At 38.6% G+C, this 20606-nt stretch overlaps 1 protein-coding gene across 6 annotated transcripts in view; it reads left to right on the forward strand.

Annotated features, from left to right (window-relative positions):
* Positions 1–20606, forward strand: part of TLN2 (talin 2) — a 425009-nt gene that overhangs the window by 242112 nt on the left and 162291 nt on the right. For 5 of the 6 annotated variants that reach the window (XM_087428086.1, XM_087428077.1, XM_087428092.1 and 2 more), the window contains 2 exons: positions 8284–8347; positions 9382–9486. In XM_087428086.1, the coding sequence (XP_087284212.1) occupies positions 8284–8347; positions 9382–9486 (169 nt within the window). Of the gene's footprint in view, positions 1–8283; positions 8348–9381; positions 9487–19660; positions 19934–20606 lie in introns of those variants that run through there. The other variant, XM_087428101.1, reaches the window with a different exon arrangement.

A 20606-nucleotide genomic window follows, 5' to 3' on the forward strand; every position in this document is an offset into this window, starting at 1 on the left:
TCACCCAAGATAGCAATAGGCACTTTAGAGTAAAGGAAATTCAACTGGCTTATAAAGATATGGAAAAATATTCAGCCTCATAAGTAATCGAGGAGGCAAAATCTAGTAGAATATACCTTTTCATGTCTATCAGATGGACACACATTTAAATGTGTGAAAACACCAAAGTACTTTGTAGAGGAAACAAGACATTTCGGAATATGAATCTATTGTATTTAAAAACACTCACAAGGAGAAACAGAATATATTGTCTTATAGATACAAGGAGATGTAGAAACATAATAAAATATGCATAGAAACTAACTTCAAGATCGAGACTACCATTAGGGAGAGAAAGAAGGATGATATGGGACATCAGCTAAATCTGTCATTGCTCTTTTTTTTAAAAAAAGAGGTAGCAATCATAAAGCAAATATAGCAACGTGTTAATATGTATTTATCCTGGGTGATAGGTGTATAAATTATGAGGTATATACTTTTCTATATAGTTCAAATGTTTCCATGCAATATTTCTTTTAAAAAGACTGTTGCAATAGCCTGGGTGTGATAAAAGCTTGTATTCACTGAAGTTGGATATATAACATGTGGCAAAGGCAAGATTAACAGGCATTGGAAGTCAGACAAAAAGGTTCCGAGAAAGAAATGGTCAATGGCCAGGTGCAAGCAGGTAGGTAGCGGGCTGAGGAACCTCTCATCCTTGATGACCATAGCCTCTTCATACTGTTTGCACGTTCCTCGGAAGTATTTTATTGAGAAAACAAAGCAACCCAGAGTGTGAATCTCTGTTGAGGAAGAATTTAGAGTGGACTTGGTATATTTTTCTCCACAGACTCAAGATAATTCTACTGCCAACAAGCAAAGTTTTTGACACAGTAGGAGGTCTTAAGTCAGTTTTTCTCTTGGCATCTGTTCAAACACATATTCTTCCTTTAGAGTTGGTCTTCTGTGTGCCTTTTTCAGAATAATTTGGCTGTAAATTCTGTTTTCAAACTAACAATGAAGGAAGCATTTCAGCTTCTGTTTTTCACCAGCTCTGGCTTACCTCCTATTCCTCACCACTACCGACCCACTGGTTTCTTGATTGTTCGCTTCCGTCTTGTGTTCCTCACAGCCCCGGGCTCTCCAGGGGATGACCATTCAGTGGTGCCTTCACTGTGTCTTCCTAGCAGCAGCCTCCTAGGGTTGATGCCTACCTCCCTAACTACTTTCAAACCAGGGTCCTCTGAATTTATCCAGCCCTCAGCTGTCCCTGAGCCTCTGGGTGGATTCCTGTCCTTACACTAGGGGCACTAGGCACAGAACTGCTGTGTGCCTGAGACAGGTCCTCAGACCCTTTCCCGGGCTTTTCTCTTGCCCTCTTCGCTCCCCACTTCTTCTTCCCACCCTGTTTCGCAACTCAACCAATGCTTTCTTCCACCTCTGTCATCACCTCAGTTAACCAGGACCTAACCGATACTCTCAGTCACACAGACATTTTCATCTTTGAATCTGAATTCAAATCCAAGTGTGTCTGGTTCCATCCTTTGAGCTTTCAGGCCCTGTGCCAGTGGTTCTCCAACTTGAGCGTGCATCAGAATCATCTAGAGGGCTTGTTAAAGCACTCACTGCCAGGCCTCCCTCCCAGAGCATCTTGTTCAGCAGGTTTGGGGCGAAGCCTGAAAATTGGCACTTCTAACATGTTCCCAGGTGGTGCTGATACTGCTGGTCCTGGGACCACACTTTGAGAAGCTTATATGATGTCAAATTTGAGATGTTACTGTTAGTCATTTGGTGATTCAACATGAAGGTTGAAGTCAGGAAGCCTGAGTGTTGTAGAGTCCTTAGGGTGACACCATCCCTGCTGCACCTCCCTCTCTTCCCTCCCCTCCATTCCTCCATCCTGTCCTGGGTATGCACTTCACTGCTTTGTGTGTGTGTTCATATTGATGCCCTCACCCCTCACGAATGAGGGGACATCATTGTTTTCAGTTCATATGAGCAATAACCGTCCTAGGTAGGAATCCTGTCTTCTTTTCAGGTGTTAAAACCAGTTTAGAGAGGTGGTGACTTGCCCATGGTCATGCAACTATTGGTGGCAGCTTGCTGCAGGACAGATGAGAAGGAGTGAACATTTCCCAAAGTCAAAGCTGCCTCCTGTGTGCTTGTATACTTACTGCCAGACCAGAAGACATCTTTGGAACTCCTCTTTTTGGAATTACTTGTAGAGGCAGCTTAAATTATATATAAGAAAATGAGGTCTTGGTGAACACCTGGATTTGAATCCAAACCTCACTCCCCCAAATATGTTTATTAAATTCCCTTTCCCTGACTCAGTGGCTTCTGGGCATTTCTAAAATATTGACTGCTGCCACCAGGGTCATTATTATTATCCAACTGGGTGTTTCTGTTATTTTATTCCTCTCTGTCTGGAGGTTCTGAAATAGTGATAACGTGATGTCTTTTGACTAAAGAGTAAGTTGGAAGGACCAGGGTTTTTAGTGCTGAAAGCGTGGTCTCTGGAGCCTACAGATGAGGCTTAAGTTGTCGGCTATGATTGCGGGCGACTGACTTAGTATCACTGAGCCTCACATTCCATGTATAAAATGGGATTTTTCCTTCCAAGGGCTTTTGTCGGAATTTAATTAATTTATGCATTAAAGCACCTGAAACAGTGTTTGACTTTCAATAGACAGCAGCTGTTAATGGTAGAAACCCTCTATCAACATGGTTTAACTGTTGGTTCGATAATCCAGAAAGTCATTTAAAGTACAGAAGCTATGATATCTATCTCTCTGAAACCCTATATTTTAATTTTCCACTTATGCACTCATTTGCCAATCTTTTGATGCAGGACCAAGGTTTTCTCTTTGTGTGGATCCTCTGGATGGGGTTCTACGTTGTCTGTCTTGTATGAACCACATCATCCAGGAGAGAATTTAAAGACAATCATGAAGCAATCTGAAGGCCGAATATTTTTAGATTTTTATGATTTTTCTTTTCAGTATTTTACAATTGTCTCAGCTATATCTAATTTAATAACTTTTTGTAAATATTTACCTTTAGGAATCACTCAGTAGCTCCCTTTTTGTACTATTTTAATAGTTTAAGGGCTGTGTTGGTTTATTACATAATCATGTGAGATGTATAGTCAGCAGCAAGATTGGAGAACAAATACAGATAAATACAGATTGGAGAACAAATACAGCTGACTTGGCCAGAGCAGAAGTGGGGCTCATGAGAGAAGAGTCTATTGGCTGCATACTTTGAACCTCCAATGGATCTTAGAGAGTAAGAAGAGCTTTGACTGATCTTCCATCTTAGTGAAGTGGAGCATCTATTATGATTGCACTCAGAAAAGGTGGTACTTAAAGGGCTGACAGTAGGGTTTAGAGGAGAAGTAAGATCTAAATGCACGCCTTGTAGACTGCTGCCCTTTTAAGGTGGGAATATTTAAGGAGGCAGTGGGAGAGACTTTGCTTGGCCAGAGCTTGCTTAATTAGGAGAAAAATTTCCAATCAGGTTTGACAATCTGACTCATTTTCTCAGAGAAGGCTGACAGATTTCACTTGCATGCAAGTCCCAGATGCTTAGGAGCCTTCCAAACCCGGGTTTGGTAATCAAAACAAGGACTGGGCTGGAACGGTGCACCGCTGGCTGGCAGGCAATGATGACAGGCTGCCTGCTCCTTCCAGCTTTGTGCTGACACCGTGCACTGTGCTGATTTACTGGGGAAAGATACACACATGTGCACACACACTCACTTCATATTTAAAATACCTTAAATTCCCCCCAAATCGACTCTTGAAACATCAGAGATAATACCTCTAGTGCAAGCTTCTGGAAGTAGTTTTCTGTACCTACTGAAGAACGAGAGATTCAGCACCTACTGAAGAATAAGAGGGTTAGTTTGCAGAGTTTGAATCGAGGGCAGCTTGTTGCAGCACAGAACTTTCTTGCCATAAATGCCCAACATATTCTACCCCTGCCTGGCTACTAGACCCCACCATCTAGCACTCTTCTAGTAACAGTCATTGTTCCAAGGGGGTTTGGCATGGGGCCCTTTTTGGGTGCTTTTGGTAATCTTAGCCAGGTCTCTCTTTTTTGATGGCGTGGGAGCTACTGTCCAGAGACCCACAGCAATGGCCCACTCATGCTGCTGCTTCACTGTCGTCGTAAATGTGCTCCTGGGGAAAGCCTGAAACAGCTGTGTGTTCAGGGGGATCCACTCTTGATCTGGGAGGTCAGAGGCTCTCGGAACTAACAAGTCCTGTGACCTTAGCTAAGTCACTTTGCTTCTCTGTGACTCAGCTGCCTCTTCTGTGACATTGGCGCCTTCCAGTTCTATCTCAACCATATGTTTTTGTCCACGAAGTTACTTAATTGATAGTCATAACATCTAAGGCGCTGCTGCTTAGATATTTCTTAGATTATTCCTGCTGACCGATTTGAGGTCTCTTGTTAAGGCCGGAGTGTTCTGCTGGTGCTCAGACCTGGATCCCTGAAATTCCAAAGAATGTACTTACAACTTTTGTCTACAGAAGTAGTTTACAGATTGACGAGGTATCATTATTCAAATCTTAATGTGGCCAGAACCTGGACCTGCCCAACCCCCTCCCCCACTACTTTTTGCTGGAGTATTTTAAAGCAGATCCCAGACACCATATCATTTCATCTATAAGTACTTTAGTATGTTTTTCTGACAAATAAAAATTTTTAAAATAATTTTTAAAAACCCACACAACTGCAAATTCATCCTAACACCCTGCAAAATTAGCACTAATTCTTTAATATCATCTTCTACCTAGTCTGTGTTCAATTTCTCCCATTCGCTCAAAATGTCATTTTATATTAGTCATATCAGGATCTAAACAAGGCCTACAAATTATATTTGGTTGATATGTTTTTTTAAAAGAACAACTTCATTGAGATATAGTTTATATTTATAAAGTGTGCAATTCACTGTTTTTTTAATGTAGTCACAAGATTGTGCAACCATCACTACAATCTAATTTTAGAACATTTTTATCCCTCCTAAAATAAACCCCGTTTCTATTAGCACTCACTCCTCAGTTCCACCACTCCCATCCCCAGCCTTGGCAACCACTAATCCTATCTCTCTCTATAGATTTGCCTATTCTGACATTTCATATAAATGGAATCATATAATTTGTGGTCTATTGTGATGGGCTTCTTTCAATTGGCATAGTGTTTCTGTGTTATAGCATGTTTCTTACTTAATTCATTTTTATTGCCAAATAATGTTCCATTGTATGGATAAGCCGTGTTTTACTCATCCATTCATCAGTTCATGGACATTTGAGTTGTTTCCACCTTTTGGCTCTTATGAATAATACCACTATGAACATTCCTGTATAAATGTTTGTGTGGACATATGTTTTCATTTCTCCTGGATATATGCCTAGGAGTAGAATTGGTTTAATATTTTGAGGAACTACCAAATTGTTTTCCACAGCAGCTGCACCATTTTACGTTCCCACCAGCACAGTATGAGGGTTCCAATTTCTCCATACTCTTGCCAACACTTGTTATTGTCCATCATTTTTATGGTAATCATCCTAGTGGATGTGCAGTGGTATCATATTGTTGTTTTTCTTTACATTTCCCTGATGGCTTCTGGTGTTGAGCATATTTTCATGTGCTTTTTGCCATTTGAGTATGTTCTTTGGAGAAATGTCTCTTTAGATCCTCTGCCCATTTTTTAATTGGGTTGTCTTTTTATTATTAAGAGTTCTTATATATTCTAGATACAAGTCCCTTATCAGATACATAATTTGCAAATGTTTCCCCCCATTCTGTGGGTTGCCTCTTCACTTTTCTTGATGGTACCATTTGCAGTTCAAAATTTTTTATTTTGAGTAGTCCAATTTATCAATATTTTCTTTTGCTGCATGTGCTTTTGGTGTTGTATCTTAAAAGCCTTTGCCTAATCCAAGGTCATAAAGATTTACTCCCATATTTTCTAAGAGTTTCATAGTTGTAGCTTTTACATATAGGTCTATGATCCATTTTTTGTGTTTGATGTGAGGTAGGCAAAGGCAAAACAATGATGCATGTGGATATCCAGTTGTCTCAGCACTGTTTGTTAAAAAGACTGTTCTTTTCCCATTGAAATGTCTTGGCACCCTTGTTGAAAATCAATTGACTTCAAAGGTCAGGGTTAATTTCTGAACTCTCAATCCTATTCCATTGACCTATATGTCTATTCTTATGTTAGTACTACACCATCTTTATTACTTTGTAGTAAATATGTTTCTTGAAACTCTATCAATCTGTTATTGTGTCCTCTTTTTCACCGCCACCACCAAGCCATTTATTTGTGAGGACCCTGGGTGGTTGTTATAGAATTTCCCATATTGGGATTTGGCTGATTGTATCTCGGTGATGTCACTTACCCTGTTCCTCTCTCTTTTTTAAAACTAATATTTAGATGTAGAGTCTTAATTAAATTCAGGATCAATTATATGTTTACTTATTCTTTATTGCCGAAAATACTTCCTAAGTGGTGCTGTATATTTCTTGTTGCTTCAGTCAGAAGGGATATGTTGTCTGATTATCTCACTTTTATTAATATTAAAATTGACCAGTGGGTTTGGATCAGACAGATCTATCTGTTATAAAGTTCTCCATTAACTTGTCACTTAGTAATTTTAGAAGCCACTTATGGTTGTTTTGATCTATTGCTTAGTCCATTAAAAGTTGTAAAATGATGACTTTGGACTTCCATTATTATTCCTGCATTTGTTAGTTTTGTTTCTTTCCCGTTATCAGTTTTCAGTATGATTTGGTACCCCAGCAACGTCTTAAGGCAACCAGTGATTATTTAAAGGATCTTTATGGAATTTTACATATCTGTGTTTTTGCCCGTTGTAGTCATCATTCTTTCTGACGCTCAAATTGCTCCATCACATGAGATTAATTATGTGATATCTGAGATTTACTTGGAAATAATCCCAGGGAGAGGATGTGAGTGAGGGAGTAGATGAGTCGTGAATGCCTGTGAATTGTAATTGTTGAAGCTGGGTGGTAGGTTCATTACTCTGTTCTCTCTTCTTTTGTGTAAGGTTTTAAAAAATGTCCCATTTTTGGCCAGTGTTTATCCCTTGATGTCACACCAGTGTCGTTTGCTTCCTTGATCTCAGGGACAAGAAGCCCCAGGAACATTTTATTCTTTTCCTGCCCCAGAGCAAGAATCAGTCATTTCTCTAGGGATCCTTGATTGCTTTTAGAGGGAAATGGTATTTAAACACTACCTGGCCGAGGCACTGGGGGTGCTTGTTGCCACCAGGTTGTCCTTGCCCTTAGCCTCCTCAGTGGGCACAATTAGAAAATATGTTTTTCAGAAAAATGAATCAGACATTCAGGCCAATATTTCAAATGAAAGGTTGCAGGGTTTTTATTTAACTTTTTCTGCTTTATATTTATTTTTATCTATTTTATGTTAAAAATCGTGGTTTCTAACAACAAACAATTTCTCGTTTGCTTTATCCTAATTATATATGACATAATACTTATACATAGTGTAATATCCTAATTTTATTGTAGGATAAATTTTATTGTTTGTGAATATAGACTGGGGTTAGTTTTAAAATAATGATATCAATATTTAACAAGTCTGCTGTGGTTCATTTTATCTTTAAGATATATCGCACTAGAGATATATAGTCAAAAGACTGTTTCTCAGAGTTACTTGAAATCATTTTTCTTCCTGTAGTTATGCTGTCAACTTGATAGACTGTTAAGTTCATTTGTTTCACTTTGCTTTAGATTTTTAGGTTTTGAGTTTTTTCCGCTCTTTGTGGTTTCATGTGATTCTAAAGGGAAAACTATAATACAAAGAATATTCAGAGAGGTTTAGTTTCTGTCCTTGTTCCCTTCTCCCTGTTTTCCCTTCTTCCTATAGAGAATCATTTTTATTAGTACTAGATATAGCCTTCTATTGTTTTAAAAATACATACTACCAATGCAAAATGAAAAATATTTCCCTCCCTTTCTTACAAAGGATAGCATACGGTACACTCTTGTGCCCTTCGCTTTGTCACTTTACAATATATCCTGGAAATTCTTTCTTCTTTAACTATGTTAGTTTGACCCTTTTTATCAGACTGGTTTTATATTTGTGTTCTATTTAAGTGCATTATGGGATATGGCAGTCAGTTATTAATTATACCATAAAATACTGAGAGAGATAGTGACTTAACTGTGAGTTTTATAAAAAGTCTCTTTTCTTTCCTTCTCATCATAGAACATGATAAATGCCTTACTTTTTTAAATTCTCTCTCTCAGTCTAAAGGAATTCCTGCCCAAAGAATACATCAAGCAGAGAGGAGCAGAAAAGAGAATATTTCAGGTACGTATTGTTAATGTACAGAACTTGATTATTCTCCTCACTCCCTATCCTCATTCATTAGTAGTGAGGGGCATCTGCAGATGATAGTTTCATACCCCATGCCTGTGCTCTGCTTATATAATAAATGATTAGTGGCTCAAGAGTAAAGAAGCTGACAGTTCTACTTTGGGCAGATTTATTATCTTAATCCATACCTTCTTGCTAAAGGTTACTTAGCCCTTCAGAGAAAAATGTGCATACATTTAATTGCAAAGGCATTATTTTGGTAGCATTGAAACAAGGTGATTTACCATTAAAATGCACTGGGAATGAAGCTACGAGTAGCTTCTTTGTCCCGATATTTGTTTTTTGGAGCTGGAATTTGGGAACCTTTTGAAAATCCAGGTTTACTCTAAAAGTCAGAGAGTTGTCTATTCTAGGCAACCAGTAAGAAAAGCCCTATTATCAACTTTGCCCTGAAACAGTCACCCTAGTGAATTCAAAATATCGAGGTCTTCTTTGTTATTGAAATGTAAATATAAGTTGAAATATAAATTTCACATGTATGAAACATGTTTTTTTACCCAGTATTATTTCCAAGCACTGTGATGTATAGGCATTTATATATCCTGCTCTCTGGGAAACTGTATATTTTGGGTGGATGTTACAATGATACCCCTCTTGGACAAGAACATTTTTCTAGCTCTCATTTAAAGTGTTGGTTCTGAAACTTTTGGGACATGGAGTTCTTTGAAAATCAGATTACAATTATGGACCCTGTTCCTGCCACACTGCACATGTGTGAATTTTTGAATATAGTTGTGAAATCTGTAGGGAGTCGGGTCTCAAATTCTACCTAAGAAGCCCTACATCAGAGCTTTCTGTGTGCTCTGACCCTTGGTCAGCAGGAACATGTGTCATGGAGGGGTCTCGGACACAAACGTCGCTTACTGATCATTCATAGCCACTCTCTGCACATATATAGTAACTACCTCTACTAAGTCCACCTGCGGGCAGAACTGCAGTAACTATCCCTGCTACTATCACTTTTGTAGGAGCACAAGAACTGTGGAGAGATGAGTGAAATAGAAGCCAAAGTCAAGTATGTCAAACTTGCACGGTCCCTCCGGACATATGGTGTGTCCTTTTTCCTGGTGAAGGTGAGTTGGGCAGGGTGGAGAGGTTGTTTGCCCCCGCCACCTCTTTTTCTTAAAGTGTTTGCTGTTAAGCTTGGTTTGTCATCTCTAGATCCCTAGCGTTTGCAGATTGTACCATCTGGTCAGTTGTGACCTGAGTTTAGCTGCGGGACAGACATGAACTATATGAGCTACGAGGCTGGTGCATGAGCCTGGCTGTCCATAGGCCTCTGGGCAGCTGTGTCACTGCTATCAAGTCACTGAAGGAGTGTGTTTACTTTTACTTGTTATCACTTTTTCCCCTGAGAATGTTTCTTATCAAGAGCGTCCTGGACTAAGTGAAGGTTGTTGACTGCTGCAGACCAAATTGAATTCATGTAGTAAATACAATACTTAATTTGTATACTTTTAGATGGATCTTGGGATTTTCTGTGGCCTTCAGATCTGTTTTCATGGGAATTGTTTGCCTTCCTACTAGAAGGAAAGAGGTGGGTCTTTGAAATTTAACCTGTGAACAAGCAGATGGAGGCCCTTGATGGGTGTGTTCTTAAGTTGACTGATCAGCCCTCCCATTAGCTTCCTTCCCCCTTTGCACATCCTGACCTCACATACTCTATTTTAGTCGTATATCTACCGTGTGTGCCGCATAACGACATCTTGGTCAACAACAGACCGCATGTACGACAGTGATCCCATAAGATTAGTACCATGTAGTCCAGGTGTATAGTAGGCTATACCATCTAGGTTTGTGTAAGTACACTCTGTGATATTTGCGCAAAGACGAAATCACCTAACGAAACTTTCTTGGAACATATTCCCATCGCTAAGCGATACATTACTGTAATAAGTTCCATTGATTTCCACTTATTTTGCTGTGGCTCTGGGCCTTCTGCCTCTTGCCCTTGCCCTAGAGAAAGTTCCACCATGTGGTGAGGTGTCTTATGTTGCTTAAGGCAAAAGGGAGTGTTAACCAGCTGTGTTGCAGCTGTTTCCAGGGACTAAAGTCAGAAGGCCAGTGACAGGGTGCTTTAAGGAGGTTCCTTTCCCCACAACGAAACAGAACTAGAAGAGAAGGAAATTATGCTGTCTGCTAGTATGTTTGGGGATATAGATGCTTTTCTTGACTTCACTCCTCATTGGAGGAAGCTGCTTCCTTTAGGATAAGAAATAAAGATGTTATACTGTGGAAAGGCATATGCTTCATGCTGATTAGTTACTTGAGACAGCTCTCGGTTTTATACCAGAAGATGCTGGGGCACTTGCAAATGAAGAAAGCATAGGTGAATCACTTTGTTTTTAAGAAAAATAATTTAGAAGTTGAATCTTTCATATTTAGTGTGAATTTTAAACTATCAATATTTTAATAGCACTGATGCCTTCTAGGTAACAATGACATTTCCAAATATTAATAATAAAAGCATTAACAAACAATTATATGCCAGGCATATCTTCTTCAAATCTATCAGCAACCCAATGGCAGAACCACTACTATTATCTTCTTTTGATAAATGAGAAAAGAGACCCAGAGAGATTAAATGACTCAGCTAGGGCCATAAGGCTAGTAACTGAAAGAGGCAGGACTTGAATTTAGGTCTCTTTGACTTCAACATCCATGTTCCCAACCACTGGGCTATGCTGTCTTAGCTAGGGTGACCCCATTGGAGGTGTAGTCACCTGCTTTCATCATCCCAGCTCCCCCATCCCCACCATGAGCACATGGTGAGATCTGCTTGTTTTAGAAGAAAAAGCTGTTTTTCATTTATTATTCTGAAGAGCAAGAGGTGGCAAATGAGTTCCAACACCTCATAGGGACAAAGATGAAACAAATTTCCAGCATGTCCGATGATAGTGACATCAGTTTCCATGTTTTCTTGAGTTTTTCTGTAGTTCTTCATGTATGAAATTCATCTCACGTTCGAATTGTTTTCCATTAATATCATCAGACTTAACACAGAGTCAGTTTCAGTGACATGCATAAAGGTCAGTCACTTGGGGAAAATACATAGCACACAGCAAACTACATGTAATCAGGAAGAGAAATTGAACAGCAAGTTCCAGAAAAGAGAAATTGGTTCTCCAAAGATAATTTAGGGCCTGAGAAAAATCTGTCCATAGCTAGTAGGATAATTAGAGGAAGAGCACAGATGTTCTGGTTATTGCAAGGTCTTGCAGATTTGATCAAATGAAAACTTTTCTTTTACAAAAGTATTTAAGGCAAAATAAGAAAATGGTGGAAATTTTCTTCCTTGCTCCTCTCCCCTCCCCTTCCTTCTTACCTTCCTTTGTTCTCTTTTTATTTTTTTAAAAATTATATCTCTTTGGGGCCAGCCTGGTGGCGCAGCAAAGTGCGTGCTCTGCTTCAGCGGCCGGGGGTTCACAGGTTCGGATCCCAGGCGTGCACCGCCGCACCACTTGTTAAGCCATGCTGTGGCGGCATCCCATATAAAGTAGAGCAAGATGGGTATGGATGTTAGCCCAGGGCAATCTTCCTCAGCAAAAAAGAGGAGGCTTGGCATTGGATGTTAGCTCAGGGCTGATCTTCCTCACCAAAAAAAAAAAAAATGATATCTCTTTGCCAGGGTCACAGAGGTAGGCAGCACTGACAACTTTCATATACATATTAGATATTCAAATTGTGGTTTTTATTAGTTTTAATTTTTGTCACTTTATAAAAGTAAGCACATTGCCCACTTTAATTTTTTGCTCACTGGTCCTGTTTAGTATACGTTTTGTTTTAACATTGATTTTGATCAATAGAGTTGGCCATAGTTTGCCCTATTTTAAAAGTAGTACAACTGATAATTCAGTGATAATGCAATATTATGAATTAATGAACCTAGTAAATCAGATCAACAGATCAAATAAGATGACATCATATACAATGAACTATCTGGAAAAGAAAAACAGAAATAAGCCCATTTAAAATAGCATCAAAAACAATAAAATACTTAGGAATAAATTTAGCCAAGGAAGTAAAAGATCTATACACTGAAAATTTTAAGATACTGATGAAAGAAATTGAAGAAGACACAAATAAATGGAAAGATATCCCATGTTCATGGATTGGAAGAGTTAATATTATTAAAATGTCCATAGTACTCAAAGCAATCTACAGATTCAATGTAATCCCTATCAAGAGTCCAATCACATTTTTCACAGAAATAGAACAAAGAATTCTAAAAATGTATTGAACCACAAAAGACCCCAAACAGCCAGAGCAATCTTGAGAAACAATAAAACTGGAGGCATCAAACTTACTGATTTCAAAGTATGCTATAAAGCTAATCAAAACAATATGCTATTGGCATAAAAACAGACAGATAGGGCCAATGGAACAGAATTGACAGCCCAGAAATAAACCCACACATATGCGGTTAACTAATATTTGACAAAGGAGCCAAGAATATTCAAGGGGGAAGGGATAGTCTCTTCAATAAATGATGTTGGGAAAACTGGATTTTCACATGCAAAAGAACGAAACTGGACACCTATCTTACACCACTCACAAAAATTAACTCAAAATGTGTTAAGGACTTAAACGTAAGACCTAAAACCATAAAACTCCTAGAAGGAAATAGGCAGTAAGCTCATTGACATGGGTCTTGACAATGATTTTTTGGATATGACATCAAAAGCGCAAGCAGCAAAAAAATAAGTGGGACTACATCAAACTTAAGCTTGTGCACATCAAAAGAAACAATCAATAAAAAGAAAAGGCAGCCTACAGAATTGGAGAAAATATTTGCAAACCATATATCTGGTAGGGGTTAATATCCAAAATATGTAAGCAACTCTTACAACTCAATAGCAAAAAAAAAAATAATCCAATTAAAAATAGGCAAAGGACATGAGTAGACATTATTCCAAAGAGGATATTCACATGGCCAACAGATACATGAAAAGGTGCTCAACATCACTAAACATTAGGGAAATGCAAATCAAAACCACAATGAGATACCACCTCATACCTGTTAATGCCTATTATCAAAAAGACAAGATAACAAATGCTGGTGAGGATGTGGAGAAAAGGGAACCCTTGTTCACTGTTGGTAGAAATGTAAATTGGTACAGCCACTAAGTAAAACAATGTAGAAGTTCCTCAAAAAATTAAAAAGAGAACTATAACATGATCCAACAATCCCACTTTCTGGATATATATCTGAAGGAAATGAAATCACGTTCTTGAAGAGATATCTGTACTGTCATGTTCATTGCAGCATTATTTACAATAGCCAAGATATGAAAACAATCTGTGTGTCCATCGACAGATGAATAGATTTAAAAAATGTGAGAGAGATATATATATAGTAGAATATTATTCAGCTATAAAAAAGAAGACATTCCTGTCATTTGTGACAACATGGGTGGACCTTGAGGGCATTATGGTAAGGGAAATAAGACAGAGAAAGACAAATACTCTATGATCTGACTTATGTGGAATTTTAAAAAACCAAACTCATAGAAGCAGAGTAGATTGGTGGTTGCCAGGGGATGGGGTGGGGAAAACGAAGAGATGTTGGTCAAAGAGTGTAAACTTGAAATTATAAGAGAAGTAAGTTCTGGAGATATAATGTACAGCGTGGTGACTATAGTTAACAATATTGTATTACATACTTGAAAGTTGCTAAGAGAGTAGATCTTAAATGTTCTTATCATAGCAACAAAAAAAATGGTAATTATGTGAGGTGAAGGATGTGTTATCTAACTTTAATGTGGTAATCATTTCTCAATATATTATGTCTATCAGATCATCACATTGTACACCTTAAACTTACACATTGTTATGTCAATTACATCTCAATAAAGCTGGAAAAGAAAAGATGGCATAATATGATCATTTTATACAAAGCCACTGAGATGTTTGATAAAATTCAGCACCTACTCCTTATAAAAATTTCTTTAAAACGCTGGAATATACGTGTACTTCCTCAACCTGATAGTGTTTCAAACCTATTATCAGTATCCTACTAATAGAGAAATGCTAGAGAGACATCTATAAAAATTGAGATCAGAACAAGTTACTCTTTAACATCTCATTACTCTTTAATATCATTTTGGAAGTTCTGGAGAAGATGTAAAAATGTTTTTAAAAAGCATGACTTCATGGGGCCAGCCCCATGGCGTAGTGGTTAAAGTTTGGCGTGTTCCACTTCAGCGACCCAGGTTCACAGGTTTGGATCCCGGGTGCAGCCCTACACCACTCCTCAGCCACGCTGTAGCAGCGACCCACATATAAAGTAGAGGAACATTGGAACAGATGTTAGCTCAGGGCTAATCATCCTCAGCAAAAAAAAAAAAACAAAAAACAAAAAAAAACCATAACTTGAGGAAATGAACAAAATTCTTATTCCTTTTTGCTGTGATTATTTGTCTTATAACAATACATACAGAATCATTTTTTAACTATTTACTTTGAAGTAATCATAGATTCACAGGAAGTTGTAAAAATAATACAGAGAATCAAAAAGTCAGATAATAACAAGTGTGGGTGAGAATGTAGAGAAATTGGAGCCCTCATACATGCTGGTGGGAATGGAAAATGGTGCAGCCCCTTTAGAAAACAGTCTGGTGGTTCCTCAAACAATTAAACATAGAGATACCATGTGACCCAGCAATTCCACTCCCAGGGATATATGCAGAAGAGAATTCAAAGCATATGTCCGCAGAAAAACTTGTACATGAATGTGTATAACAGCGTTTAGACAAAAGGTGGAAACAACCCAAATGTCCATCAGCTGGTGAATGGATGAACAAAATGTGCTGTATCCATACAGTGCAATATTATTTGGCCATAAAAAGAAATGAAGGGTACTGCTACGTGTTATAGCACAGATGAACTTTGGAAATATTAGGCTAGGTGAAAGAAGCCTGTCACAAAAGTCTACATATTGTATGATTCCATTGATAGGAAATGTCCAGAATACACAAATCTATAGAGACAGAAAGTAGATTAGTGGTTGCTGAAGAGGGGTGGGGTGGTGGGGGGTAGGAGAATGATAGGTAAAGGTACAGGATTTCTTTTTGAGGTGATGAAAATGCTTTAAAATTGACTGTGGTGATAGTTGCCCATATCTGTAAATATATCAAAATCCATTGAATGTATACTTTAAATGGGTAAATTATATGATTATGTGAATTATATCTCAATAAAGATGTTAAAAAAATAATGCAGAGAGGTCTCCTGTACCTTTCATCAAGTTTCTCCCGGTGGTAACTATAGTACAGTATCACAACCAGAAAATTAACATTGGTGCAATTCACAGACCTTACTCAGATTTCATGTTCTATATGTACTCATTTGTGTATGTGTTTAGTTCATGCAGCTTTATGACTTGTGTAGATTCACGTAGCCCCCACCATAGTTAAGATGTAGAACTCTATTTCATCACCACAAAGAACCCCTGTGCTACCCTTTTATGGCCATATACGCCTCCCGCCCCTTCCTGCTCCTCCCCACCCCTGACTCTCATACCCTGGTCCTTAAACCCTGGCAACCACTAATCTGTTGTCCATCTCAGTTTTGTTACTTCAAGAATGCTATATACATGGAATCAAACAATATATAACCTTTTGAAATTTTTTTCATTTAGCATAATTCCCTTGAGATCCATCCAAGTTGTCACATATATCAATAGTCCATCATTTTTATTGCTGAATAGTATTCCATGGCATGGATGTTCCGTAGTTTGTTTAGTTATTCATCACTGAGGGACATTTGGGTTGTCTCCAGTCTTTGCCTGTTATGAATAAAGCTGCTATGAACATTCATGTATAAGTTTTTGTGTGAATGTAAGTGTTCATTTCTTTGAAATAAGTGCCCAAGAGTGCATTTGCTGGACCATATGGTAAGAACATGTTTAGCACTACAACAAACTCCCAAACTGTTTTCCAGAATGACTGTACCATTTTACATTCTTACCAGTTATGTATGATTAACCCGGTTTCTTTTGATCCTCTCCAGAATTTGGTATTATCGTTGTTTTTTTTTATTTTAGCCTTTCTGGTAGGTGTTTAATGATATCTTATTGTGATTTTAATTTGCATTTCCCTAATGGCTAATGATTTCGAACATCTTTCATGTGCTTATTTGCCATCTGTATATCCTCTTCAGTGAAATGTCTGTTCATCTTTTTTGCCAATTTTCTAATTAGATCTTTTTTTTTTTTTTTTTTTTTAACTGTTTTGAGAGTTCTTTATGTATTGTAGATTCAAGTCCTTTGTTAGATGTGGTTTGCAAATATTTTCTCTTAGTCCATAGCTTATCTTTTCTTCCTCATAACAAGGTCTTTCACAGAGCAAATGTTCTTAATTTTGATGAAGGGTATTTTATCACTTTTTCCTTGTATGATGTTGCTTTAGGTGTTATGTCTAAGAACGTAGCTCACAGCTCTGGTGTAACTCTAGGCTCTGAAGATTTTCTCCTATGTTTTCTTCTAAATGTTTTATAGTTGCACATTGAAAGGTGTATGATCCATTTGAGTTAGTTTTGTATAAGACGTGAGGTTTAGGTCGAGGGTTTTTTTGGCCTATGGATGTCGAGTTGCCCACCACTGTTTGTTGAAAGAGCTGTCTTTCCTCCATTGGACTGCTTTTGTATCGTTATCAGAATTCATTTGAACGCATTTCTGTGGCTCTCTTTCTGGGTTCTCTGCTCCGTTCCATTGATCTGTGTGTCTGTTTCTCCACTAGTATCAGAATATCTTGATCGCTTTAGCTATATATAGGAAGCCTTAAAATCAAGTTGAGTGTTTCTCTTTTTCCTTCTTTTTCAAAATCATTTTAGCCATTGTAGGTCCTTTTCCTTTTCATAGACATTTTAGGATAAGCTTGTCTGTATTTACAAAAAACTTTGCTGGGATTTTGATAGGAATTGCGTTAAATTTATAGATCAATTTGGGAAGAATTGATAACTGTACTTTGTTGCATTTTTCAGTCCATGAACATGGTATTAGATCCTCTTTGATTCCTTTCATTAACAATTTGTAGTCTTCAGCCGACAGATCCCTGTACATGTTCTAACAATATATGCAGTTACATTAATTTTTAGACAATTCAGTAAAGTTACAAGACATATGTGAACAGTATGAAATAACCCGTGTGTGTGTTAATAAGCACAACCGTTTAGAATACATAATAAACAGATCATATGCAGAAGAGAACACACAAAAAATTGTGTGGCTAAGGGATAGTAAGTTTTTTTCTTTTTTCTTTTTATTTATTTATTTTTTGTGAGGAGGACTAGCCCTGAGCTAACATCCGATGACAGTCCTCCCCTTTTTCCCTTGAGGAAGACTGGCCCTGGGCTAACATCTGTGCCCATCTTCCGTCTACTTTAAATGGGCCGCCGCCACAGCATGGCCTGACAAGCAGCACGCCGGTGCACGCCCGGCATCTGAGCCTGCGAACCCTGGGCCGCCAAAGCGGAGCACGTGCACTTAACAGGTATGCCACCAGGCAGCCCCTAGTAAGTTTTTTCAAAGGCATAAATAACAGATTTCTCTAGACCCCCAACCTGAGTATACTGTTAAATTATAAAGGAGGTTTATTGGCATAATTTAGGAAGTAAGTTAAAAGTGAGTGATTCTAGTTTCTCATTTACTACTTATATGGACTATTAGAAATTCTAAGTTAAATAAGTCAATGAAATTATAATTTGAGACATTTAAATATTGATATTGAGCACACTTAATCGTACAGCATGGCCTTGAAATTAGTCAGAGATATTCTGAGAGAACTAGTTTGATGTGTTTGTAGGTGCTTCCATCATATTTTCTTCTATGTCTATGAACCTTTTGTCCTAATATTCAGAGCATTATACTTTATCCTGTTAAATAGAAGGTTCTTGGGTGCTGGAATCAGGAAGATTAGCCTAGAATCCAGTATGCCAATATACACCTGTGTGAGAAATAGCAGAAACTCCTATGGCTTTGAGAGACATCCCTAACCTCCCTAAACCTCAGTTTCTTCATCTGACAAGTGGGAAGGATCATTCCTTACAGAGCTCTAATGAAGATTAAGTGAGCTAATGTATGCAAACAAATGCATCAAGGACTTAAACATAATGTAAGTAAGGATATTTGATAAATTTTAGATTATCCCAGCCCCTTAACCCTTCCCACATCTCCCTAATCCCTGGCCCTTGGGTCGTCCAACTTTTAATTGGCTTTTAGCCTCCATGATGTAGAGCCAGGGGTTGGCACACTTTCTCAGTAAAGGGCCAGATCGTCAATATCTTAGGCTTTGCTAGCCATACTACTCATCTCTGCCCTCGTAGCTTGAAAGCAGCTGTAGGCAATATGTACATGAATAAGCATGGTTATGTTCCTGTAAAGCTTTATTTATGGACTCTGAATTTCTTTAATTATGGACTCTGAAAATTTCATATAATTTTCATATGTCGTGAAGTATTATTCCTCTTTTGATTTTTTTCAACCATTTAAAAATGGATAATTTGCGGGCCAGCCTGGTGACGTAGTGGTTAAGTTCGCTGGCTCCACTTCGGTAGCCCGAGCTTTGTGGATTCACATCCCAGGTGCGAACCTACACACCACTCATCAAGCCATGCTGTGGCAGTGTCCCACATACAAAATAGAGGAGGATTGGCACAGATGTTAGCTCAGGACCAATCTTCCTCACCAAAAAAAGTAGATAATTGACTCTTAGCTCTCAGGCCATAAAAACACAGGCAAAAAGCTGAGTTTAGCATCAGCCGTAGCTTGCTGACCCTGATATAGAGAATGTCTGGAGGCTGTATGATGAGTCCACAGGGAACAGCATTATGTGGCATTATCATCAGTGGCTAAGAACATATGCTTTGAAAAGAAAGACCTGGGTTTGAATTCTGGCTTTGCCACTTAGTTTGACCTTAGAAAAGTTACTTTACCTTCCATTTCTAAGCCTCAGTTTGCTCACCTATAAAATTGTGACTTTTTATAAGGTTTAAATGAGATAATATAGAAAAGGGAACTGTCCCCTATACGATCTCAATAAATGAGAGTTATAAATGTCTACAGTCTTCTTCTTTCATTGACTTTTTAAAAAATTTTATCTTGATATGCTAATCAAAACCCCATAAGCAATGGTAAGGCATTTCCCATGAACTGCAAAGGATCTTATTTCATGCCAGAAAAATCATTGTGTAAATCTTCTGTCTTCTAAATTTGCCTATGAACTTACTCTGCAGTCATAACCACAGCCGTGAGGTGGGATACCTGTGGAACTGATCCTCTTCTCTCCTGAGCTGTAAAAGGATAACAGAGGGCATTCAGAGCATCTCAGAATCACGAGTTAAATCAAAATGGATTGCCAATTGTTTTTGGAGAGAGAAACGGCTGATAAACTGAGTCTTTACATCCAGTTTTGCTGTTGAGCAGCCATCCCTTTTTGCCATGCCACTAAAAGAAAGAAGTGAATGATGACACAGCCAAGCACAGGAGCCAGCACTTTGGCACCAAGCCAACATAGAACTCTGGTGAGCACAGCTGGATCGTGGGCTTAGGCCATGTTCAAGTCGGGGACCTACAGCCAAAGCATGCCAAAAGCTCAGCCCACTTACATCCCTCTACCCAATTCTGCATCTCAGATAGAAGGCACAGGTGATGTAAGAATCAGCCGATCTCCACACCTGTAAGAGCCTGAGGCAGAGAAGGCTTGATCACAGCCAGCCGCCAGGGCTCAACCCGCAGTCATGGTTGAGATGTGCTTGAAAGAGGAGGGACAGGGCTTATTAATGGATCCCTGCCTCTCCTAGGTGGAATGCACACATTCTCCTGCCTCTAAATCTTGCAAGCTAGAGACATCTTCTAAACAAAACCAATCTAATGAGGACCACCTCGAGAGAGAAGTTTCTGTGTAGCTGGCAAAATCGCAGATACAGTGTCTGCGTGCGTGTGTGCATGAGCGAGACAGGTCTTCACTGGAGGCTGCCCAGCCTGCTTTTTTCTCCTGCAGATAAAAATGATGCTGATCTATGTAGTTGAAGGTTGGAAAGGAGAGATGTGGTGTGGACTGAGATGAGAGATAAATGGAGGAAGAGGGAGTTTTATTACCTCGAGACCCTCTCCTAACATGTGCACTCAGCCACTGAGGGTCTAAGGCAGGTAGGGAAGACCCTACATGGCTAGCACAGAGCTAAGCCGTTTGCT

Source organism: Ceratotherium simum, chromosome 3 (genome assembly GCF_057802395.1).
Source record: "Ceratotherium simum simum isolate JZ-2026a chromosome 3, ASM5780239v1, whole genome shotgun sequence".
NCBI lineage: Eukaryota > Metazoa > Chordata > Mammalia > Perissodactyla > Rhinocerotidae > Ceratotherium > Ceratotherium simum.